Genomic DNA, 27,620 nt, shown 5'->3' with positions numbered 1-27,620 from the left:
AGATAAATGTCTGAGCAGCAGCTGTGGAAGAAGTACTCAGTATTCTTTACTCAAGTAAAAGTATGTACATTACATTGACGGAGAATATTGTGTTATATCACGGGATTATAATTGTGATGATGCATTAATGTGTTCGTCACTTTAATGTCAGCTGGGATCATTTTAATGATGTATTTATTGCTGGTTTAATACATTATAATTTTGTAGTTTATTTATTTTGTATTATTAATCTGATTCTGCAAACTCAAATGATCAAATGGAGCTGAAACTATTAGTCAACTCATTGATCAGTTGATCAAAAATAATCACCAACTATTTTGATTTCCTGTTTTATATCATTATAGTGAATGTCTTTGGCAAAACACCATCCCCTCGGACTTTGAGAAACTTGGATTGGACATTTATCCCTTTTTTCTGACATTTTATAGACCAAACTATTAATCGTGAAAAATAATCGGCAGAATAATCGATAATAATAACAACAGGTGCATCAAGCACGACTTGTTAAGTTACATTTCTCTAAAACAAAAAGGCTATAAGATGAACATGACGTCCTCCTACAGTCACCATGATCAGGAGGAGGACACAAAGTTAAAAGTATCTGGAGCAATTATTGATACGGGTTTAGAAGTTGATCATTTGAATACTGAAAACATTAGTAATTAAAGTAGGTATCAGGTATATTTCCCTTTTGCCAGAGTCTTCTTCACTTACTTTGGGACAGCAGTGCTTTGAGCTCAATGCTAACATGCAGGTATAATGTTCATCATCTTAGCTTAGCTTAACATGCTAACATTTGCTAATTGGCACTAAACACAGTACAGCTGAGGAAGATGGGAATACGTTTAGTTTTTCAAGGTATTTGATCATAAATCAAAAGTATTGGACACATTATGATTTTGACCTGATGATGGCACTAGAGGAAACGTTAAGTATTAGCTGGGCTCAAAAAAGAAACAGTGCACTGAAAGCAGATTCATGCCAAAGTCATTTAATTTATTACCAGGCAAACATTTGATCTTTGTACAATGACACATTCCAAAAAAAAATTAACGGTCAAAGACAGATGGAAATAAAATATATACTTAAATGGAAAGAGAACTGAAAAATCGAGTTACTTAAATACAAAGAAAATATATTTTTCCATTGCACTTCAACTTCATAAATATAACTCTGAGGGTTAACTTCTCTCTGGCCCACAGTCACCACTTGACTGTAACAGCAGTACATTCAACCATTTACTATCCTGTTTCCAAGCATTCACATTGATTTCACTGTAGGTCAAAGGTCAAAGAAGCCAAAGAAGCTCCAACGTTTTATGGAAAGCAGACCGTGTCACACCTCCAGGTATAATGCCACGTTCATGTAATCGATAGAGAAAAACACTATATTTAGAACTAGAGATGAAAGGATTAGTTCATTAATCAATTACTTGATTATTCTGGGACGGTTTTGTTAAATGATTTGTTGTTTTCAGTAATATTATATTTGGTTACGGCTTTTCAAATGTGATGATTTCCCTATTTTACATAATAGTAAATTGTATATCTTTAGGTTTCAGATTGTTTGTTGGATAAATATTTTGGAAACGTTAACAGGCATTTTTCACTATTTCCTGACATTTTAAACCGTAAAATAATGAACTAAATAATCTGAAAGCATTCCTATTGACTACTTACCAGCGTTTACATCATCAGATCACTTAAAACTGCTTGATTGATCAACTGATTCTTTGTCAATGTCAGAAAATAGTCAAATATGTTCATTATATTTTCTCAGAGCCCAGGGTGACTGAAGCAAAACATATTCCCTTTACTGTCATATAAGAGAAGAAGCCACAAATCCTCACATTGTATGAATGTTTGAGTATTTATGCTTAAAAAATGACTTGTTTTGATTTGAGTGTGTTTCCGTCCAACTCTTTTTATATACATTTTCAATTTGTGCATTAAAAATCCCAATGCTCTTTTAGTTTAGTGCTTTCAGCAATGTTTTCGTTCCGTTTGAATATTTACGTCACCAGACTTTTATCTCCATGAACCAACTCCTAATATTCACATTACAGTAGTGAATGAAAACACGCATTCATTTCTTTTGCAGATTTTCTGGAAATTTCTTTATAAATCTGCACAAAATTTAGATGGAAACTAATCATTTAAACTATGTGACATGAACGCAGCATCGAACATCCAGTGGAATAAGATGTACACATAAATGACAACAAAACCCTTTGTATCAAGTAAAAAGTGAAGAGACAGATGTACAGTATGAACATTGTATTAACATGATGGCCAGCCACGTCTGTCACATATTATGACAAAAGACTTGCCTATGATACATAACACTTGAAAATAATAATCAAAATAACATTTACATAGAACCTAAACCCCAGACAGTGTATAGTAAAACATACCAAATCGATTAGGAGACAATTAGAACCGTTTGACTGTTTGTAAATCTGTCAATCTGCAACAGTTTTTGGCAGCCTGGAAACATCTCATCTCTGTGCAGAGAGGATACATGGGAGTATCAAAGTGCTGTTTGCTTGATTGTGATTTCCTCGTTTCCCCCCCCCCACCCACTTCCTGTGTTTTCCTCGTATATCACACGGTTGAACTCGTTCCCATGTTTTCACTCCTGCGATGAACCCACCCTCAAATCTTTTGCTACAGTTTGCTGAAAAATGTATATCATCAGGTGTTTATGAATTACGATGTGAATTGTGCAGCAAAAGGAAAAAGGTAGAGTGAAACAGCTTCATTGTTTTCTCATATAAAAACAAGACTATTCATCATGTGACATGGCGGGAGAGGACGGACTGAGCATGTGTGAACTCTGTCTTGAAACATTTTCAAGAGATATACCGAGTCAATGTACAAGTATACAATGTCTTTCTGACGCCACTCTGCTCGTGTCAGCAGCTCAGTCTTTAGTGTTACTCGGAGCACAGGCAGGGATGGAAGGACGCAACAAAACGCTTATGCATTTCTCTTTTTTAACTTTGTAGTTAAAGTTTCGTATTTCGTCCAGCTCCAGTCTTGGTCCTTTAAAGAGGGAAAACCACCAGGTGTTAAGATGATAAACCAGAGTGAAAATCAAACACACACACACAAATACAACAAGTTTGCCTCATTTTAGTCGTGTAACAATGAGCAAAGATTATGAAAAGATGTACTCTGAAAAGGATCTAAATCATACTTGTATCATACATTGTTTGCAGTGAGCCAACAGTTAAAGATCATTACACTGACACAAACTTAGACGGGTGCACTGATCTGACACTGATCCTATAGTTACAGAAGTTTAGTGTTTCTGCCATCAGTTCATTGTGATAAAGATTTTAAATTTGGGGAAAAGAGCACTGGTTTTACTATTAAGAGATTATTTTACAGTTTATCTTTACTTGAATGAACTCACCACTATGCTTTTGGCCTGTTCATCTGCAGCCTCCTGCATCAGGCTGGTCAGCTGACTGAGGTACTTCTGGTTCTCCTGCAGCAGACGTGGCGCAGCGTCGCTGAAAGAAAACACGCACACTGTTCAGAGGCTTGATCACGAGACCTTCATCACATGTACGATGTGTTAACAAGTGTACCGACTTAAAAAACCCTGTATGGCAGAATTTATTTACACAAGACTGTAGCAGGAAGACATTATTAATATACAACATTAAACTAGTAACAACGTTTTATTTTGGTTGTAGAAAATGTCAAAGGCTAATGATATTCATGCTACATTAAACCCTTTCGCTTCTTAAACATTTTATTAACAACAAAACAACAGACAGTGAACGGAAAAATAAAGACAAATCTCTACAAATGTAATTAAATCAAAGTACAAATTAAGTACGACATCACAGGAAGAAGAGTTCATGAGACTTTGTTGGGGATCCATCCTTACACACATTTACATTCTATGTAGAATTTTCTCATCTTGATTGCCTATACTGTGATTTTGTTATGTTGGTCTGGACAACAGCTGCTGCATGTCTGAAGGCTCGACATACTTTACACGTCTGCGGACAGCTGCGCTTGGGGTTGTGAACGCGGTTTCATTCATACGACAAATGAGCGTTAATGATATTAATTAATAATATTCACAGAGTGTTGGTGTTTTATTTTCTCCAACGCGCAGCTAATACAGTTAATACAGCAGCAGCGTCACTGAATTGAGACAAACAAATGAATTATTTACTGTGCATAGACAGAGAAACAGTGTAATGTTATTGGAGATATGACAGTATGCTGCTACCTTCAGGCTACAGCTGTTTCCTGTTCTAACCAAAGTAGCACGACACAGCTTACACGGCTCGACTTACAGCTGAGGCAGCTTTCTTACTATGAGCATTAATACATTCTGGTCCAGACTCAACAATGAGCTCCTACACATGTGCAACACAATGACAGGGCAGTCACAACAGGCACTTTAACAAAAATACATTTTATTCCGTTTGATTTTGTTTTGCTTTAAAATGTAGGCCTTACGTTCATTGTGTTAGATATGAGGTACGGACCTTTGTGGGAGGACATTTTAGTAAGTGGACGACTTTGAATGTTAATTGAAACCCCTGGTTTAAGGACAGAGAGTATCGTACGCTGTACAGATTGTAAAGCCCCTTACGTTTCAGTGAGTGGATAACGAGCACTTCTGTTCTGGAGACTTCTGTCAAACTTGTCATGAGTCCATACATCATCAGAATACCCTCAGTCTTTAGTTTGTGGTTGTAAAGTTGAATTATTAATTATATCATTCAGATACCTTGAGATGAGAGGTCAAGGAACCCCTGTGAAAATGGCTTTGACAGTTTTTCCTTCGCCAAAATGTTGCCAAACTTTGATAGCATAACATGACTGGTGCCAATGAACTCCCGCCGGCCACTTTGGTTTAAACTTGTTGTTTTGGTTTTACAGCAACTTTACTGTTGTTGAGGTTTTGTAGCTAAAAAGAGGAGATCAAATATTCAACCACCATTTAAAACCTGGATCCAAACGAATGCTAACGCTGCTCTGTGCCTGCTGGATGTGGATGTACTTGGTGATAAAGGTGATAAAATGTCACTGTTGTGTTTGCAGCTTTGTTTCCACTGCCCTCAAATGGCCCAAAGATTCTAGTCTAGATTAAAAAAGCCGCCTGATACAAACGTATCCTCAGGCTTGACGGTTGCTTCCACTAAATATTGTCTCGAAGGGGTTGAACATTACTTTGTGTTCCATATAAATAGAGATTAGATCAATTTGTGGAGATCTATTTTCAAACAGTTAAACATGAAAAAGGTCAAGGGAGGGAATACTTTTTATACAGGCATAAACAGAGCAACTGTACATCACAGGATTGAATGACTGGATCACGTACCTGTCATTTGGCCCAGGTAAGGAGGTGAGGGGATGTGGGGAGCTGACAGGTTGTGCTGACTGTGACCACTGAGAAACCTGCAGCAGGTTGGACGACTCGGGACTGGCTGCTATCGAGCTTCGTGACGAGTTTTGAGCCTGGAGGAGAGCGAGAGAGAGAGAGCGTACTGATACATGCAGGAATAATAAACATTTCTCCTACAAGAAGGAATGCAGGCAGCCCATCCTCCTGCTGTTTATGTTTGGAGTCATTTAGAGAAGCCAAGTCTGAGAAGGTAACGGAGAACAGAAAACACCAGAGCTAAAGTTTTATAAGCTAAAGGACAGACGCAATTAATAAATTGAAGTAATAAAAGTCAGTTTTCAAGCAAATATTACAAAGTTCTAGCTCCTTGTGATGATTTCCTTTTTCATAATAAACAAACTCTTTGTGGGTTTTGGACTGTTGGTCTGACAAAACAAGCAAGTTCTTCATTACTTTTATTTGTAGACCAAATGATTCATCAATAAGGAAAATAATCACAAATGGAACCCCTGCGACAGGGTTTTATTAATATACAGTAATTATTCTGAATATTACAGTGATAACATACAGACTCTAAATAGTGTGATTCCTGAGCGTTGATACACAGAAACTCACACATCGTCTCACAAGGAGCTGATAAAACAAAGAATGCAGTCACTTACGCAGGCGATCTTCAGTAAATGCCAGAACTCTCTTTGTCTCTTGATCTGCATCTGCATCACTGTGTTGTCAGCATCCTTGATGCTCTCCAGGGTTTTCTCAATTCGTGGAAACAAGTCAATGATCTTCTGTTTGCTGATCAGGATCTTACTGTTAGGCGGGGTCGGGACAGGGCGGATGTTAACAGACGTGTAGGGCTGTACCGAAGAGTTCCAAGCTTCATACTTAACGTTGACACTCTAATTCTGATCCAACATTTAATGCTGAGCAGCTTTTTTTTTTTGTACGTCTAACATCTAACATTAAAGTCGATATTTCTGCAGAGTTGCAGATAAAAAACGTTCTACAATAATACCATTAGTATTATACTATTTGTAGAAATAGATTCCAGTGGGAGATGTGGAGGATTGATTTTGGACCAGTGTGATCCAAACATTTCCACTAACTCTAGAGTGTAAAGTCTTTTTAAACATGGGACGTAATGATTTCCAAAATTCACAACATGTTTTTATAGAATATGTTGTGAAATATGAAGTAAGGAATACTTTGCATAAATCCATATTTGTTGCCGTTTAGCCTTTAAAAAACAACAACTATATTTTAGTTTTAGTTTGCTCTCCCGCTCGCTGCTCACAAACTGACGAGTTACAAAGTTGATATAATGAAAAATATGACTAAATTAATTAATGTGATGAAACCCTTTATTCAAACTGAGGATTGTATTCAAACATTTCTTTAATTTATTTTAGGGTGATGACGTCATAAAACATGATGACAAACATTGAAAACCTCGATAGAAGCTTTGAATGTGAACATTTGGTACAGCCCTAGATAATACAATAACAATGGATACAGATACGACAAAAAGTCGCTGAAATTATAGAATTTTCCAGTGAATTTGTGTTGGACTCTTACCTGAGGTGGGTGTACAGATCTTTGAGAACCTTGTCTTGGTTCTGGACCGTCTGAATGATGGCCTTCACCATCTCAGAGCTGTCACTGCTCACATCAGGCTCAGGGACTGAGAGAGCACAATCAGATAAACTACTAAACACACATTTTAAGTTTAACAAATAGATTCATTTCATTTCTATTTTGCTATTTGAGGAAGAGTAAGCTTTAAAATTGACATGTGACATTTCGAATGACAATAAATTTCGTTAAGATGTTTCTTACTTTTGCATTTCATCTTCAGTTGCTTGTAGAGCTCAATCGCCTTTTCTTCTCTGCAATAAAATGAGTCATGTTTAAATATATACAAGACTGAACTCTAACGCATTGCCAGCGGACCAAATAACATACTTGACTGTAAAAACTCTGGAGGAAAACAGTGGTTTATTTTTGTGCCCTTTTAAAAACAGCATTTATCTGATGCAGCATGTTCAAAATGCCGTAAGACATCCGATCTCGTCCGTTTGCCCCATGGAGGTGACACCAGGCACTGCTTATACAGCAGCACAGAGGAGGATTTAGTAAATTCCCATAAAAAGGCCTGGGGGATGTGCAACAACACTATTTTAGATTTTGACCAATAAAACTAAGTGTAGAGTTTGCTTTGGCAATTTCATGCCACTCAGCACATTAGAGTGTCCGGTCACTTTCTACAAAGTTCTTAAACACTTTAAAAGTTTTAAAGTAGTGATGGATGTGTAGGATCAAAAGCTCATGACCAAAAGGGGTCTGAAGCCAGATGTATGGTCGGGACAACGGGTTGTTGGGAGTCACTTGTGGTGCGGGTTGTGATTCACAGTTCAGTGTCTGATCTCAGCCGTTGATATCACCAATAAAACACTAGAAGTATGTGGCGTACGCCATCAGGCTGTATCATGCTTTCATTATTTATACCAGAGTAACTGTGCCAACATTTTTCCATTTACTTTGTGATACGAGTGACGGTGGAGTGAAGAGACTGTTTTGTGCATATTGACTGCTTTAAATGACTGGCGAGAGAGCAGGGGTTGCAGTGCAGATGGCTTTGCTAGATACGCTTTATTGAAAAGGATATGATGTCTTTACTACCAACAATTTCCACCAGCATCAGACACTTTTTAAAGAAAACACAAGCAGCACGAGCAGACCAATCACATATCTTGCAGTCCCCACATGATCTCTGTAGCGCCGACATGCAGTAATCTCAATATCCCTGGTTTGATTCCAGATGGGGTCCTTTGTTGCACCCCCCTTACCCTCTCCCCACACTTTTCTGTCTGTGCAGTATAACTCACAAATATGAAAAACAAACATTTCGTGTGTAAAGGACCAACACTCACAGCTGCTCCATCTTGTCTCCTTGGCGTCGAGCGTACGGGCTCCTCTGAAGTTCCACTATCTCCGAGTGCAGAGCCATGATCTCATCATCCAGATGACTCACCTCTGCCACCTGCAGGACAAACCAGGGATCGTGCCACCATAAGGATTTGCACTAAGAAACATTGCAGGCCATATTTCTTTTAAAGTTTTGAATATTTTGAAAACATGCATTACCTGTGCAAAAGCAGCAGCTCGTTCCTCGTTCTCCTGCCAGGCTTTCAGCATTTTTTCAGAGGCTTTAAACAAACGCACACAGCTCATCAACACAAACAACATCTTGCTGAGTAGTATTAAAATATTTCCATAGGTAAACGTTCTCCATTATTCTCCATTAGAGGGTCCAGTATCAAATGAAAACAAACCGCTCCCAGTAAACACTCACATATGCCATAGTGCATCTGATCGCTGTATTTTTCCAGGTCGTACTGGATGCTGCTCTTGAAGAAGTCCAGCTTGGCCTTCAGCTGCTGAGAGAAGCCGAACATGCTGTTCTTACACCTGGTCAGGTTGGTGTTGTAGCGCAGGAGGCTCAACCTGCAGGGGGAGGAAGGAGAAAGAATTCAGAGTTAGAAAGGTTTAGAAGGGAGAAACAAAAAAAGCAGCATTATGCTACAATTAATCGACTGACAATAAAATAAAATCGGCAAATATTTTTATATTTAATTTAATAGTAAAGTCATTTTCTTTTTCTGATTCGGATTAAAAGAAACACTAACATTCAACAGCAGGTAAATAATCTTTCTTTGAAACAAATATTTTAGTAAATGCTGATTTATTGCTTCTTTCGTCAATTGAATATTTGTCATGTTATTTTGGTAAAACAATAACAGATTTCAGAAGTGTGTCATGTGACTCACATAGCAGCCCTCTGTCCTTGGAAAAGCCTGCTGTAGTCATCCTTCAGCCCACAGATGTAGCTCACTGCTTCACCCCAAACCTTCTTCAACACCACCAGGGGCAGCTGTGTCTTGGCGTCTTGCACTGCAAAGTTAAACCAAGACCCATAAAAGTTGAAAGCCAGGATGGTGTTCATAGCGGCAAAAATAGAATCCGTTATGAAATATTATACCCGACAAGCTAACAGACTGGAAATGAGTGGAACCTGTGATGTGTTAAATATATTTAAATGTACCGTAAATGCATCAAGGTGCATTTAACAGCTTGCTTCATTGTCTCCGCATTAGCAGACATACCTTAAAATAGACTCACCTATAGTGTTGACTTTATCAGGCAGTTGTCTGGCACTGAGGGGACCAGAGTACTTGGTGATGCTCTTGTCAAACAGGTAGACAATGTAGCTATCCCACCCTCTCTACACAGGAGAGAAGACAAGCACCACTTATACAGCCTGCAAATACCTTTCCTGTCGCTTAAAACAGCATTACTGATTCATTCAAAGTCTCTCAGCGCACATACAGCGAGAGTGTGTGAACCATGATACCTGCAGACGCAGCTCTTTCTGCATCATTTCAGATTTTATAGCACTGAGACAAGTCTTTTACACACCTATTCCTGTCTTTGTAAAGGTTTGAATGGGAGATACTAACATACAATGATTTTGCGTTTCCTTTATTAGCCGTAGGAAACAGTAGAGAAATGACTGATAATACAACAAAGTCTGTGGCTTGGCTTCATTTGGGGACGTTGCCAGTACATGTTTGGTTTCTTAAACCCTTAAAATCACCAGGACACCTCATCATGAAGGTTTTAACTCCAACAGGAGTGTTTTTCATTATTTAGATTATTAATGGTTTGGGTCTGAAATATAAATCGACTGAAGGTTTTCTCCCATCTGCAACTAGGCCTGCATTCAACATAAAGTTATATTTTAAGGGGTATAGAAGGAAATTACAGCGGTCAATAGTGATTTCATGTGTGAAATCTAAGCTGCACAAGAGTCAACTTACCACTCCATCCAGGACACATTGTGCAGCGGGCTTCCTGGGATCCAGAGACACTCCCGTCTCCTGCAGCAGCTCCTGGTTCACCACGTCGATCTTGGTCTCAGCCTCGATGCGCTTCTGCAGACTGTGAAGACTTTCCTCTGGAGTCAGCTGGAAAGAGTGGACTTGAGCTGTGGTCATGTTCAGGATGTGGACGACCTGGAGACACAGGAGAAACAGTTTTTAGTATAATGAAGGACATAATCCTTTAAAAGATAACTTCACTAAATGATCACTTCCTGTCACGATGGACAGTTTAAAAAGGATCAGAATTGATAAGCCAATATGTCTTTATTATTTAACGCATTCCTCTTTTCAAAATGCAACATCGCCTCCTATGAGTGTACAAACATGTTGTGTAAAATGTTCATAGCACCAAATATAAAAAGCTGATCGGTCAGTTTCATAATCGTGTTACTCGTTCGAGATGGTGAGTTAATTACAATGAATGTCGGTGTTACACTATTTTATTAAAAGCTAAAGTTCTTGTGTGGCTGCTTGTGTTTGGACAACATTTACCATTTGAAAACAAGAAACGTTGTTTTAATATTGGCAACTCAACTATTGTGTAAGCACTGAGAGAATAACCATCAACATTTTACAAATGAAACAAACTAAACAGTTACAAGAGAAATGTGTAAATGCTGTTCTGCCCGGATACAACTGGCTCAAAAGCAGCGATGAGAAATCTTGACAATAACTTACCTTCATACTCAGTATCTGCTCCAGCACATTAAAGCACAGGGGTTTCTTGGTGTCAGTGATGCCTCCTCTATGGACAGGATCCCACTTTAACATGAGCTGCAGCAGAGATTCCAGCGGCTCCAGCATTGTCCTAAATAACAGCAATTAACATACGTGTTCGAGGAGAGCAATTGGCACCAAATACTGGGAACACACAGCCTGCAGCTGGAGTCCATTTCCCTTTCATTTGAGTGACTAATGGACAACAATGTACTTTCACTCACATCGCACCACCCCATGTGAATAGTCACACTCTCACACACACACACACACACACACACACACACACACACACACACACACACGCACACACGCACACGCACACACCTGCTGAGATTGTTGGGGTAGGGGAGGTTTGTGGAGAACCGGACTTCTCCGTTCTGATCCTCTACAGCCATGATGTCTTTTGGACCTTTATTCCTAACTTTGCTGGCCCTGTGGATGAGAAGAGACAAGACGATTATGTTTTATGTCTTAAAATAATTCCTGTTTATTTTCTAAACAAAGCATTGTAGCAGTTTGATGGAAAACATTTCACATTTGGTTTGACTTCAAACGGACTTGTTAGTAGTTCAAACACTGCACACTTGTAAAGGGATCTTGCTCTTCCACTTGCTTTGTGAACTTCCTTTAATTGGGTTTTAGATTTTTATCTAAAACACAGCCCAACATTTTTCATGCAGGAATGCTCATTGTCTAACACACCAGGTGTCCAAGTGGCCGCCTCACTTGAGTTTTGTTTAGAGAGGTAAGCTTTGTTTGCTAAGCCAGGCAGGTGGTTGCTGTGACTAGTTGGTAGAAACTTAATTTTGTGTTTGTGCTTTCCACTTGCCTATCCTTCCTATTTTGTTTGTCACCTCAGTTTTCTTAATTGTGTTGCGTTCAAATCCAATTTACTTTAACCTAAAGTTATTTGACTTTATGGAAGAAATCACACAAACAAAAACACCCCCCATTATCAAAATAATTTAATGTGCAACATGAAAAAGGAGATGATATTTATGGATTAATATTCTTTGTCTTACTTACTTGCACCATTTAAAGTATTCCGAATGAGCTATTCCCAGTTCCTGTTATACCCATGGATGTACAGACAAACTGAATCACTTTGCAATTAAAGAAAGTTCTGCAGTTATAAGGAAGATTCTTTTCTTTCATTTCAGAGCCGATTTATTGACAAGGATTATATTCCTCTGAAAATGTAGGTCACGTTGAATCTAAAAATATAAGTATGATGTCTGTGTGTTCAGATTTGATTGAGTTATGACTCAGAGGAAGAGTTAGATTTTTGACATATGTTGTGAAATCTGGCACTAAGGGTTTGAAGTAATTAAATTGCCTCCATGAGCAGTGTGCCACACCCTCAGCTGCTGCTGCAACAGCTGACTGTGTTGGTGAGCGGGCCAAAACCAGCAGACGTTACTACAAATAACAAGCGTCTTGTTGTTTTCAGAACACCAGCATGGACCTGTCTCTTTCACCTCAGGTCCTGCCTTTCACTCAGCTTCTGCTGTTGACAGACAAGGTAACTTTTCTTTGATTTATGAGCCAACTGAAGTCTCCAGAATAATTTTATCTATGATAATAAATCACTCCTGCTCAAAGTTTACATGTCATAATGTTTAGCTCATCAGATCAACTTACCACTGCACAGGTTGCAGGTTGTGCAGGAACGGACGGAAACCACAACTGCATTCAAATACCATCGTGCCAAAACTCCAGTAGTCCACAGTGACAGTGTACGGCTTATTCTCAAATAGTTCAGGTGCCTGCAGAAAAGAAGTCACGCAATTAAACATGACACATTTGATCCACATCTATGTTATCTAGCATTTATACATTTGTGGAGGCAGGAAGAAGTGTAAATTATTTTCTAATATAATTAGGATGAGTCATAGATAACATAAAGCTATATACATCTGAGGATAAAGAAATAATAAGCATGGTTTGCTTACCAGGTACTGAAGTGTGCCAACAAAGGAGGTACACAGACTGCCCTGGTCCAGGTCTTTAGCATAGCCCAAGTCAATGATTTTGTGAACCAGCTGCAGAAGAAGAAGAATAAGTAAATGTAAGAAAGTTTCTTTAAAATGTAAAGTCAAACAGAACAACACCATTTAGGGTCAGTTTACCTTTCCATTGATTTCTTGCAACACTATGTTTTCAGGTTTAAGGTCTCTGTGTATGATCTTGTTTTCGTGCAGATACTGGATACCAGATCCTGGAGCAGAAAACAGTGGTCTAACTGAGTGATGAGGCTCTAAAAAAAGGTAAATGAACAAGCTGCACAAAGAAAAACAAGGGACTTACCAACATCATTGAGTAACGAAAGCACTTCACTCTCTTTCAGTCCGCAGCAATTTTCAGGTTTGCTCAGCATCTGTAAACCACACAAATGTAATTCCATCACATCTGCAGCAAATCTACATTACATGAAAGAAATAATAGAAATTCAGACTTGAACATCTCAGCTACGCTAAGCCGGGTAAATTTGAAATAGTATATAGAAACCCACACTGAAACGCCCTAAATCAAAGAAAAAAAGGTTCACTTCTTCTTCTCCCTCCTTTTTACATCACATTAACTATAAAAGTGTGCATCGCAGCCAATATCTGAGAATGTATGAGACAGACATAGCCCTGTTAGTCTGCTGAGTTCGGTCTCCCTGTGTTCTCCTGTATGTTGTTTCAATACAACCAAGCTCACCATTTAGTTGTTCAATTACTACATATTCTTTGGCATTAAATTTGATTGACGCATATAATGCTCGAGTCGATGATTCAAGTCATCAGTTGAGAAGACCCAGAGTTGACTTGCATTTTGTCAGTTTTTTTGCTGTGTCATTGTACTCAAGAGTTATACGGGAGCAACAAGCATGCCTTTACAAACAGAGTCTCGTCTCAACTGGCCTAACTACAAAAAGAAATATGATGATAGAAGAGAAAGTACAGCACTTCCTCTACTGCCGTGCGATTGACTCCTCGCTTGACAGCGCTGTCAGCAGCCCGGCAGGAGAGATGCTCTGTGGTGCGCTACTGAACAATGATCATTACACACTCTTTACTTTCTCGGGCTGTGTGGAAAGATGATGTTTTCACAGATAGTGAAAAAAGGCATTAAAACATGTTGGCTGATATAGGAGTTTAATGTGGGGTGGCTGACACTCACTGGGCGTGAATAATGAATTCCTCATATTTGTAGGTAAGGGGTCTTGAAGAAAATAGTTTTTCCCAGCTACACTAAAAAGTGAGGTAGGTGGTTTTAGATTGATCCATTGTCGAGTTCAAATACAAAACTTTGGGTATAAAAAACAGCTCTCTTCATGTGAATGGAAAGCCAAAAATGGAATGTGGATGTATTCTTTCTAAGCTTCCTTTCCAGGTGAACCTCACCTTCCTCAGGTCTCCCCTGGAGCAGTACTCCATGGCCAACAGTGGAAGATCATTTAAGGCTATGTGCCTCATTTCCTCCGGGACATCTCTGGCAGTCACGACATTGATGTGATTCAACCTGAGTGTGAGAGACAATACGACATTACTATTTAACAATGCCCATACAGATTGTGCACAGTCATGCACTGAATGTCTGCAGTTTCCTTTAGAAAAGTATTAAAAGGTATAAGTACTGTGAATAAGTATTGTCATTATGATACCAGGACATCACCGTATTAAATCTTTAAATCAATGTGCTTTATAAATAAATAAATAGTATATAAGTATGTAAAAATAGTCAAACTTTTTCATGATCTGGATTTCTCTGCTCCATCTGTCCTTATTCCTTGATGTGAGCTCCAGACGGCACATTTTCACAGCTAGTTTTTCATTTGTTTCCTATAAAACAGACACCAAGAATTCCATTATTATATCGGTACATAAAAGCTTACACAAAAATAGCAATTTGTGTGCAGCTATTCCCAGCATGTTTTCATAAAATGACACAACACAAAGATAACTTTATCAATCTCAACAGTAGGTAAGTAGTGATGCAGTTATCATACTGGTTGGTTTGCAAAGTGTCAGTGTTTAGTGTTAGGGTTGTATGGCTCTAAACTCACATGATGTTGGTACAGATAAACATGGGCAAAACCGCCCATTCCCAGCCTCTCTTTCAGCTCCCAGTCTCCGCAGTTCTGGTTCTGCCTGAAGGGAGGTTTCTCCATTGTTGTCACACAGGCCCTGCCAAAGTGTACAAATAACGTTTACATGACAGAGTTCATTTATATTCCATAGTATTTATTTTAAAGGCATTTGTGGTCAGAAACTGATGGCGATGTTTGAATTCCTACATAGCTAGCTTAGCTAAATAAAACTCAGGGAAATGGCTACATCATGCAACACTAATGTCAGATTACATCGCAGTTTGCCCAATTCCGAAGTCAAATTGAAGTGTTATGGCATTGTGTCAGTCTCCTTAAAAGCAACGCGTATAAAAAATACACAGTCAAAGCAATTTTATTTATTTATGTTATACAATGGCTAACATACAGCAAACGGCTACATCAAGAGTTTAGCCAACCAACAACAACGCTATACTTTCCAGGAAATAGACGGCGCCAGCTCTTCTAGCATTAGGGCTAGGAAATTAATGCTTTGACGCCAGTTCAGTGACGTTTAAAGCAATGTTTCTGTTGCTAAAGCGAGTTTTGAGACTTACTTTGTCTTTCTATGAAAGTGTCATGAGCCGTTTTTCGGTAAAAAAACTGCGTACTGTCCGGTTGTTTTCGGTTCAATGCAGCAGCACCGTGAGAATGTGTACTTTCCTGAGTGATGTCACCAGAATCCCCGGCTGTTCAAAATGAAACGGTGTTCAAGGACACAAACGCATGCTGCATTCAAGGACACGAAAACTGTTTAACAACCAATTGTGCCCAAACAAAATACCACGACTTTTGTGCTGATTAGTCTCAAGTCTTGAAATATGGTGCGGACATACTTTGGACTAGTGTATAACAATATATATACTAATATAATATATATATAATATAAAATGTTGAGATTTTTAGAACACATTAAAAATCAAATGTATCAATGTTTAAAGTCATGATTAGAAAATAACATTATGTTCATTAAATGTATTCTATATACAATATGTTTTATATATATATATATATATATATATATATATATATATATATATATATATATATATATATATATATATATATATATATCACACTGCATATGTGTGCATATCTTTGATATTCAACCTGGTATCAGAATCAGGATCAGAAATCCTTTATTTGTCCCACGACGGGGAAATGTACGATGTTACAGCAAAGAGCAAGAGAGTAAAGTGGCACAATTAAATAGAATACAATACAGTAACAGTAATATAAGTACAGAGTCATTGGAAAATGTTTGTAAGAGTGAATATTGCACACGACAGTGGTAATTGCGGAAGTTATAAAAAAGGTGAATATTGCACATGACAGTGGTAATTGCAAAAGTTATAAAAAGTGAATATTGCACAAGGCATTGATAATTGCACACAGTGTTGGAATAGACTTTTCTTGGTGTGGTGGTCTACCACACCACACACAAGTGTTCATAGGCATGCTTAGGCAAAGGAAAACCCACAATTTTGAGGTACTTTTTCATGCTACGTAATACTGTATTTTTTACTCCACTACATTTATTTGATTCTCAAAGTGGTGTCCATTAAAAGGTTCCAGATTAATTTATTTCATTATTATGATATAAAAATGTGTATTTTAAATTTTTCTACAAAAGGCTTTATAGTTCAATAACTAATCATTTTAATTTAAAATCAATTATTGTTCATATATTATATTCGAATTGAACAAATCCACAACTTTTAGAGGCTGCAAATATGTTTAATATTTATGTATTGTAACTTTTGTGATCCTTGGCTGAAAAACAATTGATTATTATCCAATAACATACATTATTCTGAAAAGGGCCATTCTGCCTAATGAGTACTTTTACTTTCGGAACTTTAAATATATTTTGACGTTTAATACTTTTACTACACTACACTTCTAGGATTTATCTAGAATTTATTTTGTATATTTGATCCAACACATAAGTCATATCAAACTAGTAGCGAAGGAAGTATTCAGATCAATAACTAAATTATATGGGGCCCAAAATATAACCGTAAAAAAAAAATCTTGTGGGCATAAAAAGGCTTGATTACCAACCAGGCAAAACAAGCAGCTGACCCTGGGCCAAAGGTCACCAGGGGCTCATAAAACCCACAGGTTCCCACAACTATGACTTGGCTTTTGATCATTTGATCCATTGCAAGTTTGTTGGATGATGTGAACCACTAAAGTACAATGTCATCAAAGATGGGTCCTGCATTATGGAGGCGGATATCTCCACTTTAATACACTGTTTTTGTGCTTGCGTTCTATTGGGGGCCCAACAGGTCTTTCTTATGGCAGTTTAATATAGCCGAGGTATACAACATACATTGTGCACAAGATATTGATCTATAATTTGTGAGTACATGATATGGATCTTGTGCACAAATAATAATTTTTGATAATGTAATAAAATATAATCTTTAAGCATCTGATGGTCTCCATACAATTAAAATACAATAAGTAAATACTTCATTACATCTGGCGAAAATTGACTTGAGTCAATATTGCCAATATTATTATCAAAATGTAATTGTCGTTATGCAGCAGAATGGCCTGTCAGTGATTTATGATTGTATATTATATTATTGTATCATTATTACTGATATACTAACATGTAAGCATCATTTAATGTTGTATTTATAATGTTGTAATATTTAAATGCTTAACTAGAGTCCCTCAGTCCCCTCAGAAATGTACATCCCACACAATGATGTTCGGACACAGTTAACCTTTCAAAACACTTTTATTTTCATCTTCTATGCTTCCCAAAATGAGAAGCTCACGAACAACTTTTCCTTGGTGAGTTTAACAAGGCAGTGACACGTGTAGCTCACTGTATGTGTAGCATTAAATGAACATTGCCTTACCTGCACCAGTCTAAAAAACACTGAGATGGATCAGATCAGACCTCTACATGTAAAAAGATTTGTATGAGCTGGCTCGATTCTCTAAAACACAACAGCATACAACAGCGTTAAATATAGCCATTTCCTTCATTCACATTGAGAGAAATAAAAAATAAAATGACCATGAGCTCAAGGACAGGAAAAAAAACATTGACCTATCTTAAATATTAACCCTTCATTTAATACTCTAACCATAATTAAAATGAAAGCAGGCCATAACATCTCATGCTTTATTTACATGTCACATTCAGAAATGAGGCGTTCATGGGCAGAAATGACTGCTTTTAAAGGACGGCTCGCCCGAAACTGCTGCAGGCATGCACTGCTGCTTTAACGGAGGTACTGTACCGCTGTGAACGCAGTACAACAGGGTGACTTTCACTTGAGCATCACAGAGCCGTCACCAGGGGAACCAGCCATCTCCATGCTAACCAGTGCCATGGAGATCCTGCAGCTGCTCTTTGATGTAAGTGAGCGGTGACAACACATGGAGGGAGGAGAGGGGGAGGAGAGGGGAGGAGGACCTTGGAGAGTTGTGAAGGTGGAGGCTCCTTTCATACTACATCCATCCATACTGTATGGAGCATATACAGCCTGATCCTAGAATAGAATCATAACGACGAGATCTGTTTTTGATCTCAGTCTCCAATTACGTATTGGGTCAAAATAATAACTTTCCACTACAATATATGCCTTTGAATATATACATATATTCAGTTGAATGATCCAAAATCCCAAGAATGATCTTTGTGATTATATTTTATTATCGATTAAGGAGACTCTACAGGCCAATTGTTTGTTGAGATTTGGGGATATTTTGCTTACATAACATGTCTTGTTGGAAAGAAAACATCCAAAATACACATGTTTATCTTACAACTATTTGCATCTGTAGATTTATAGTTAACATTGGATAATGACTCATTTGCATATTTAAGCATAACATTTGAAGAGACTTAATAATTGTCTTAATGTAAGTAATCAACTGGCAAAGTTTCACAGTGATATCTGGTGTGTTAGTTCCATTTTTACCCTATTCACCTGTAGTGTCTCCCCTTAATCTGCAGATTTTCGCAGTTAATCTGACAGCCAAAGGCGACATGTTTTGTCTCCAACACTCCAAAAATCCAAATAGATTTAATTTAAATAAAAAAGGAAATTTGAATGCCAACATTTTCATAGAAAGCGGAACGAAGGTGCTGATGAACATCGTGTAAAAGGATGGAGAGCTCCTGAACAGTGCTGGCTGGACCTTGTGGTGAGACTGCTTTTGTCAGATATATTTGTATATGATGTATATTTGTGCTTAATGATGTGTTACTTGTTATAAATGGTACAGTTAGTGTAAAATCAAATGATTATGGTGTACACAAAAAGGGTATTTTCAGTCAGAAATAAACGTAAAGGATAGATATTGAAGTGTGAAACTAAAATAAATGATCCAGGATAAAATGTGAAGTGCCTTCAAATGTATGATACACTCGTATTTATGTGATGTAACTGTATGAATCAAAACTCCTCATCCTTCCCCTCAGTACACCATGAATGGCACTCAACATGAGTCTGGCTGCTCTTTGAAAGTTTGGCCACATTATAAACAGCAGAGTCAAACACTATTAATAAATACAGAGCTGTAATGCCACGTTACATAACTGGTGAAAGGTACAAAATGTCAGCTATGGCAACAATATCTACAAACACCTTTTTTTTTTTTTAAACCACCCGACTGAAAAGCAGAGGATTAGATGTAGATGAAAATAAACTGTAGTAGGGCTCAAACTAATGATTCTTTTTATTTTCGATTAATTGTTTGGACGACAAAATGTCGGGAAGTAAATATAATGTCCTCTGAATGGCTTTGTTTGTCCAAACTCCAAAGACACTCAGTTTTACTGTCAGATACAGGGCTGTCACGATATCACATTTTCTCTATACGATTATCGTGGACAAGAGAATTCACAATAACGATATATTTACGATATCTATAAAAAAACATTATAATTAAATTTACTTTTTCTAAATAATTTATACTCCTGTGTGTGTGGGGCGTTATCAGGACCCCTACTGTCACATAAGACGAGGAAAATAATTAAATAGAAGCTGGAAGTGTTGAACGTTTGGCAATTTTTGAGAAACGACTTAAATGAAAAGAGTTTCTGATTAACTTTCCGTCGATTGACTAATTGTTTTAGGCGCTAAAACTGCAGAGCGTGATTAGAGTCAAACACTTAGCTATGCTTAAGCCTGAATAATAAATCATGTGTTCCAAAAACAAATTCACATTTACAGTAAACAACATGGGAACTGATGCTGGATGGAAGAAGCGTCAGACGACGTGACAACTGGCTGGAAAGTTCTCTACAAACAGCCTCCAGCATGCACACATGAACATCCACATACAGCAAGACGCACTCAAACACTCAACAGACTCCACAGTTAATACAAACAGGTGTTGTGTCATTTAGCCCTGCAATACCCACCCGCACCCACCAGGTGAGTGGGTGATGTCATGCATATTCACCGCAGGTGCAGCAGGTGTGATTATGGCTGAAAAAACGTGAACAGCTCTCCCTGCTGGTTGGACGCCGGCACTGCAGCTGCTCAAGGTGTCATTTTAAAGCCTGAGTAGAAAATGGCTATAATGCTATGAGGCGTTTATGGCTACCGCAACATTATAGGCTGCCCACACCCTCCTAAATGAGGAGCTCCTTCCTTCTTTTTTTGTTTTTTTTTACATTCTCCACCTATTTCATGCATCTCTGACAACAACCCTGATCCCTTTAAAATCATGCTATTATGTCATAGCCAACCATGCGCTGTCTTTGGACTACTGCCCACGGCATCTGAAATCCTCACACAAATGAGCTCTTTTTGTGTATTCCCGTCACAAACATCCTTTGATCACTTACTAATCTTTGATAGGTACATAGGCGTCACTATAATACTCATATTGTGCTGAATTATTACCACCATGTAAGAAAAAAAACTACAACACATGATTATCGTGTAGCGCTTTTGGGACTTAGAAGATGAAACTTTAAGTGCAGTGCACCTTCAATGCATCTTCCCAATAGTGTGTTTGAATATATTGTAAATATACCGTCATATATCCTACAATATAAGCTGTTATATATACAACACATCCTGGGTGTTTTACAAAGAGTATGGATAACATATTTTCCTTTTACATTTTCAATATCATATTTCATCATACACTTGACATACACAGGAGGAATAGGTTCAACATCAACAAACGACTGTAAAATACTGTAAAAATATTGAAAAAACAAGAACATTCAGGGTCTGCCTGGTGAGTGTTAAAATAGGGTTTATAAATGAGAGGCTATACGGAGATTACACATGTTGGGTATGAAGAAAAGGACTTAAATAACCCCAGAGAACAACTTTTGCTGCTCTCAGTTTTGCCCTTAAAGTAGTAAAAGGCCTAAAAGAAGCAGTGCTGGATGCAGGCATGCGGATCACTGGGGAAAACAACATTCGGCCAAGAAATACAAAGAGAACAGAAGCACACCACGGACAGAAGCCAAAGCAACTGGGAAAGAGATCTCCTGTTCAGGTAGAGCAAAAAAAAGAAGACTTCTCTCGATGAGATGCAGTTCCTGCATATCAGGAGTGAAGTTCTACTGACGTTGTCGCCTCTAATTAACCGTCAGTGACGAGAGGAAAGCGGAGCTGCACCGTCTCATCCCCCTCAACACATCATTATTATGTGTTGTGCACAGTCTGTAGATCCACCTTCAGTGAAATAGAAGCTAAGAGCTGTAATGTCCAGCCCGTGTGTGGAATGTGAACACACCGCGGTGATATGGCAAAAACAAGGAGCTGGAATGTAAATGGCTCCATAAGACCTGGTGATGTTTTAAAAGTCCAGTGACTGTTACTGCGCCTCAAATCAGAGTGGCGGTAGCAATTCAACTGAAAGTCAAGTCGTCATCAGTCGTCTAAAATGTGATGTTTTAAATAGTTTGGTCCCAAAACTGAGTGAAAGGTCAAGAAAAAAGGTGGGAGAAACGTGGCCGGAGAGGTGCCTTCAAAGAAGAAAAGAGGAGAAAAGAAGAGGATGCTGGATGTACGTCCCTGTGTGTTCCATCTGTAAGCACTTCTCTTTATCTCGCTGCACAGTTCAGTCTGCCGCCGCACCCAGCGTACGACCTCGTACGTTTCTGCAGATGTGTGACCTCCCAGCCGCTCCTCCCACCTCCTACACCAACATCCCCGCTGGTGTTTCTCAGCCACTCTGCCAGTCACAGGATCTGCACCTCCTCTATTCCATGAGAAGATTGGGGTGCCGGGTAGGGCGTCATGGTTTAGGGGAGGGCGTGGGGCAGACCCCTCACTCCTACTCCCCCTTCAAGCAGAGCTCCAAACCCTCCTGGATCTCAAATAAAAACCTATGCAGGGAGACAGCCTGCCGCTGGCAGTGCAACGCTGTGCCGCTCCCGGCACCCCCGCCACGTCTCACTTCTTGACGGCCTGCCGGTAGCTGTGTCTCTGGCCTTCCTGTCGAAGCTTGCCGCTGCAGCCGCTGGCTTTGCTGCTGTTGCCCCCGTCCCTGGTGCTGCTGGCCTGGCTGATCTGGCTGGCCTGGCTGCTGTCCTGCAGCGTGGGGCTGGAGTGAGCCCTCTGCAGCCCGTTGTCCTCCAGCAGCTGGGACTCGAACACAGACAGGTCCTCCTCGCCGCTCCGGATTTTAGCTCGCAGCAGCATGACGTAAGTCCCGTACCGTGTTTTCTGTAAAGGCGAGACACTACAGGTGAATAGGGTAAAACATTTGAACTAAGAGATATCACAATGAAACTTCCCCCTTTGATTCCTTACATTAACACAATTACTTTTTCGTATTACAATTTTTCTGAAATTGTGGAAACACCATTAATAAATGGTAAATCGATAGTTAATTAAACTCTAGTTAATAGTTATTTTACTGTAAGGAAATTATAATAATCATGTTTACTTATTATAAGTAATGCTAGAATTAGCTTATTTTAACATATTATTGTTGCATCAATTATTATTTTATATATATATATATATATACATTTGTAAACCATAAAGAAATCATCTACAAATATTACAGAGCAGAAACCGATTATTACTCATTGACAAAATATTAACATCTAAATAATGTTTACAGATGCTTTACAAAGTATTTACTAACCATTTAACAAGGTATTATAATCATTAGTTGCAACTTTATAACAGCCACCCACATAATGTTTATAGATGGTTTACAGATCAATTATTAACAAAGTGTTACAACTATCTGCTCCATCTGTCGATGTAAAGTTGTGTTTTGGTGTTTGTTGGAAGCAATAAAGCCCAAACTAGTAATAGACCAGTGTCTGAAACAACAAGGTTTGTGGCTGTGGTGTCCCATCTTAAAGGTGTAAAGAGAGACAGAGGACAGCTGAGAGAGCTGCAGTTATGTAATAATGATTTAATGCTTCACTGCATTTCCCATTTCTTTCTTTCTCCGAGTCCAGCTCACCTCAAACTCCAGATACTCGTCTCGCTGCCGGTACTCTTCCAGCTCGCGCCCTTTGACCTTGCGGTCGGGAGGGTAGGAGCGCAGCTCAGTTAGTTCAGTGGAGAGGGCTCTGAATCGAGATTCGTGGGATCTGACCTGCTCCTCCTGTACAAGCACAAGGTCAACGCTGACATCAGGAGGGAGGTGAAGGAAACATTTCCAGTATTTCAATGTTTATCCACTGCAGTACTGATGTTATATATTTAACGGCCACTTTCCCTCAGTGTCCAGCCTTCCTGTTGCCTTCTTATTACTTCTTTTACTTTTATTATTTATTTTATGACCATTATTATTAGCATTATTTATCTTTGTCTGCCTGCCTGGACCCTTTTACTTTGTTTGCATTTATTTGTTTTGAAATACATACAGATTTAAAGGAAAGCTTCTGTTTTCTTTACATGTTTACATGAGAACATGACCCCTTCCTAATAAGTCTATAGCTCCAGTATGCGTGATGGAGGATATCTTTAACTGAAGTTAGTCTGATTCAGACCACTAAAATCATCTTCTTTTTAGAACCAAACTCCCTCTTTGCGTTCCTCTCTCCACTGCAACTCACAACACAAAAAGGACAGTGGATCACTTACATTGGACGCATGTTTGGAAGAGATATTTGAATGTCCAGTATGAACAGGAGGAATGATTACATGAAGCAAAAACAGTCTCAATGTTCCTGCGTCTGAGAGCAACACTGAACCTTAACAAATATATATTATATTGATTTCAGTGTTGTTAGAGTAACTTTGTATATCTTCCCCTTCAGCTAAAGCTGAATATGATATTGTTTGTATCCAATGTGTCAGAGTATTGGTGACACTGTGACAATAAATATCAACATATAGTTTTAACAAGAAAAGAGAACAACAAAATAACAAAAGCTGTACTGAGAAACTTTTCCTGTACAACATCCAAAAAAGAATTCCACATTGACTTCACAACAAATCGACATGAGGAATGAAATGCCTGCACTCATAAACCACCAGTGACCACTAGCAATACATTACATCTGTGTGAAGTGGAGCGTTTCCTCATGAAAATGACATTCTAATTACTCTGCCATTAGGTTATAAAAAATGACGTGTCAACTCCTTTTGAATATGGCTGCACAGAAGAGATCATTATTTTGACTTTGAAAGATTTGTATCGGCTTGGTCCAGATACTCCAGATTGAGAGACAGAAATGTGTTTTACATTTAACAAAAGAAGCCAAGTGCTCAAACGTAAAAAGTTATTTTCTTCTCCAAAAACAAGCAGTAAAATTGATAACATTTTGATTGAAATCTGGAACTATGGGATTGCATTTTATTTGTAAATAATATTAGGAATTTGAGTATTTATGAGATGCCAGCTTTCAGTACTCAGAGTTACAGATATATATTGCCATCTCAACGCTTCCTCCACCACTGGAAATAGCAGTTCACATTAAGACACATTAAGATACCTCAGACAGCTTTGACATTGTCCCCGGCAGCAGCGGCCGGCTGAACTTCTTCTGGGAGCCGATGGCTGCTGGGAAAGGAGGAGCTGAGAACATGGTGGCCACCGTGTTGATCCTTGTGATCCAAGACTGCATCTGCTCTGCGTTACTGCGATGGAAAACACACACAGAAAGCAATTAGAAACAGATCTAAAACAGTAGGTACAAACACACTTATCAGCTCCTCTCCATGCCCACACCAGCACAAGGCTAGCTTACAACATCAAAGGGATAATTATCGGAGAATGCAGCCTCGCTGTTGACAAAGAAATTATTTTGGAGCCAATTAATGCACAAGAGAAAAAGGCCTGTTTTACACTAACAGACCCATTAGGGGCTCATGAGAAATATCAGATTGAATCAGAAAGCCTTGCTTAAATCCCCGGGGAGAGACAAAGAGAGAGAGATAGAGACAGAAAGAGGAGAGAGACACAGAGAGGGGTACAGTATCTGGGACACATGCAGGCTGCAACTGGAGCACAGAGCCTGCCCTCCTGGGGACCGAAACATGTGGCCACTCATGTGCCACTTCCTGATCTCCCACACATGCACACCTCCACCTTTCCTCTTAACATCCATATATATACACACATCCTGTTCAACATGTATGTTTCATTGATCATTGTGCTCTCTGCATGTGTTTGGCTGCACACCATGTGCACAGCTGGCTCTGCATGTTGTTAGCTGAGGTTGGGTGCTCAGCTGCAATTAGCCAGCCGCAGCTACACCACGGGGCCAAAAGTATGTGGACAGCATAGTGTTGCACGCATATGAACATGTCATTTTAAAACTATGAGTATGAATGTGCAGCTTAATCTTCTGGTTTAATGGTTTAATGGTTCTGGTTTCTGATGTTGGGTGATCAGGTCCCTGAGCTCAGTGCAGAGCAGTCAAGTTCTTCCACACCAAACTGTGGAAAACCACTTCTTTCTGGAGCTTGTTTTGTGTATGGGGGTAGTGTCACGATGAAACAGGAGAAGACCTTCACCAAATTGCTGCCACAAAGTCAACAAAGTTCTTATCTTATCCTATCTAACCTAAGTGCAACTTAAGACAATGGTCCATCTATGCGGGGATGATTAAAATAGGGTCTGCTGCGGATGCTGTGCAGCTGTCTGTGCATACATGCTGCAGTATGCAATATCATTCTCTACACATTATCTCAGCTCAGTGAGGAACATAAAACAGGACTCACGGTGCCTGGAAGAGATACACCCTCCAGTCAGCAGTGCGCAGGTAAAAGACGTTGGGCCTCTTGCTGTAGTCTGAAGCTTTCATGGCCAGAGAGTGGTGGATGGACACGGCGTTCTTCAGGTCCTCCTCTGATAGCTGTTTATCTGGCCTGTACTCCCCCTGGCATGGCAGTTATAAATAAGAAATTAATGCTATGATTAACACCAAGGGGGTCTTAACACTTATTAAAGTTGGAGAGCTGACTAAGAACAGATTTTATTGGAGGAGTGGCAAGAGAGTTGCATAAAAACATTACCACTGCATTGAAACCATCCCGACTGAAAACAACCGAATAAGTCTCTGATCTAAATGGATCCTGTGCTGCACTCTTAGAAATAAAGGCGCTAGCTAGAACCATATAGGGTTCTTCGGCTTGTCCCCAGAACCTTTTTGGTTCCAGGAAGATATATATATATATATCTCTTATATAGGTTCCACCTGAAACCCTTTCAGAGGGTTATATCTAGAGCCCAACAAAAAAGGGTTCTATCTCAAACCTTTCCACCTTCTAAGGGAACCCACCCATGGGTTTCTACAGAGAAACCTTTTATATTTCAAGGGTTTCATCGAGAACCCACCCTGGGGGCTCTACAAAAGCCTTTTCAAAAGGGTTTCACCAATAATCCTCTTGTGTTCTGAGGGTTCTATGAAGAACCATATTGTATTCTACAGGTGAGCCGCTGTCTTATAAAGAACCCTTGAATAAATTGTTTCTCAGTAGAACCTCAGCCCTTCAGGAAGAACCCTTTTAGAACCCTTATTTATAAGAGTGTATAAGAAACGTTGCCGTCATGATACAAAAATAAAGTTCCCTGAACTTTTTATGAATTTCAATGACTGGAGTTGAGAATTTAAATAAACTAAGACCCAGGCGGTGCAACAATACTGTCTGTTAGATAATCATAACAACAAACACATTTTCCTCAAATAAACGGTTGATTTACTATAAAGTGATATATAGTACTTTGAGGAATATAAATGTTTTTCCTTCCCACAAAACCCTTTTTTAATTTCTTTATTTTGGGACAGCAGTTTATATTACAATACAATATAATACAATACAGGACAAAAGCAGTTTTATTTACTGAAATATAAATCAATGAGTTTTGCTTATAATATAATATTACAGGGTCAGTAAAGGGCCTTACATATTTGACCCACTTGGTCCAGAAATTAATGAACACATTTTTTAAAACATGAAATAACCCTTTTTTTATTTAACAAAAGAAGACACACCTGTGAGCGCTCAGATGTTAAATGATCTTTTCTTGGACAAAATACTGTCAAAATATGCAGAATTTTGGATTTTAATTTA

General features: G+C 38.7%; 2 protein-coding genes across 6 annotated transcripts in view; both read right to left on the bottom strand.

The window, feature by feature from the left end:
• Positions 1–975: 975 nt before the first annotated feature.
• Positions 976–15,838, bottom strand: LOC115024640 (inhibitor of nuclear factor kappa-B kinase subunit alpha-like). The gene is made up of 22 exons (XM_029456403.1): positions 15,687–15,838; positions 15,088–15,208; positions 14,769–14,863; positions 14,426–14,543; positions 13,344–13,413; positions 13,166–13,254; positions 12,989–13,078; positions 12,678–12,802; positions 11,361–11,468; positions 10,995–11,124; positions 10,254–10,448; positions 9,556–9,658; positions 9,204–9,327; positions 8,729–8,880; positions 8,521–8,582; positions 8,307–8,416; positions 7,213–7,262; positions 6,952–7,057; positions 6,039–6,186; positions 5,353–5,489; positions 3,418–3,517; positions 976–3,044 (listed from the first exon to the last, which is right to left on the bottom strand). Exons 2-22 carry the CDS (start codon positions 15,190–15,192, stop codon positions 2,979–2,981), a joined length of 2,283 nt encoding a protein of 760 aa, XP_029312263.1. The 5' UTR covers positions 15,193–15,208; positions 15,687–15,838; the 3' UTR covers positions 976–2,978.
• A 2,027-nt stretch (positions 15,839–17,865) lies between these two features.
• LOC115025048 (PH and SEC7 domain-containing protein 1-like) overlaps positions 17,866–27,620 on the bottom strand; it is an 84,303-nt gene continuing 74,548 nt past the window's right edge. For all 5 annotated transcript variants that reach the window (XM_029457036.1, XM_029457035.1, XM_029457037.1 and 2 more), the window contains 4 exons: positions 26,268–26,425; positions 25,037–25,181; positions 23,557–23,700; positions 17,866–22,799 (listed from right to left, as the gene is read on the bottom strand). In XM_029457036.1, coding sequence (XP_029312896.1) covers positions 22,527–22,799; positions 23,557–23,700; positions 25,037–25,181; positions 26,268–26,425 — 720 coding nt within the window. In that variant the 3' untranslated portion in view covers positions 17,866–22,526. The remainder of the gene's footprint in view (positions 22,800–23,556; positions 23,701–25,036; positions 25,182–26,267; positions 26,426–27,620) is intronic.

This window comes from Cottoperca gobio, chromosome 19 (genome assembly GCF_900634415.1).
Source record: "Cottoperca gobio chromosome 19, fCotGob3.1, whole genome shotgun sequence".
In the NCBI taxonomy this organism is placed as follows: domain Eukaryota; kingdom Metazoa; phylum Chordata; class Actinopteri; order Perciformes; family Bovichtidae; genus Cottoperca; species Cottoperca gobio.
Note: the sequence above shows the minus strand (reverse complement) of the source record. Positions and strands in the feature narration are given on the sequence as shown.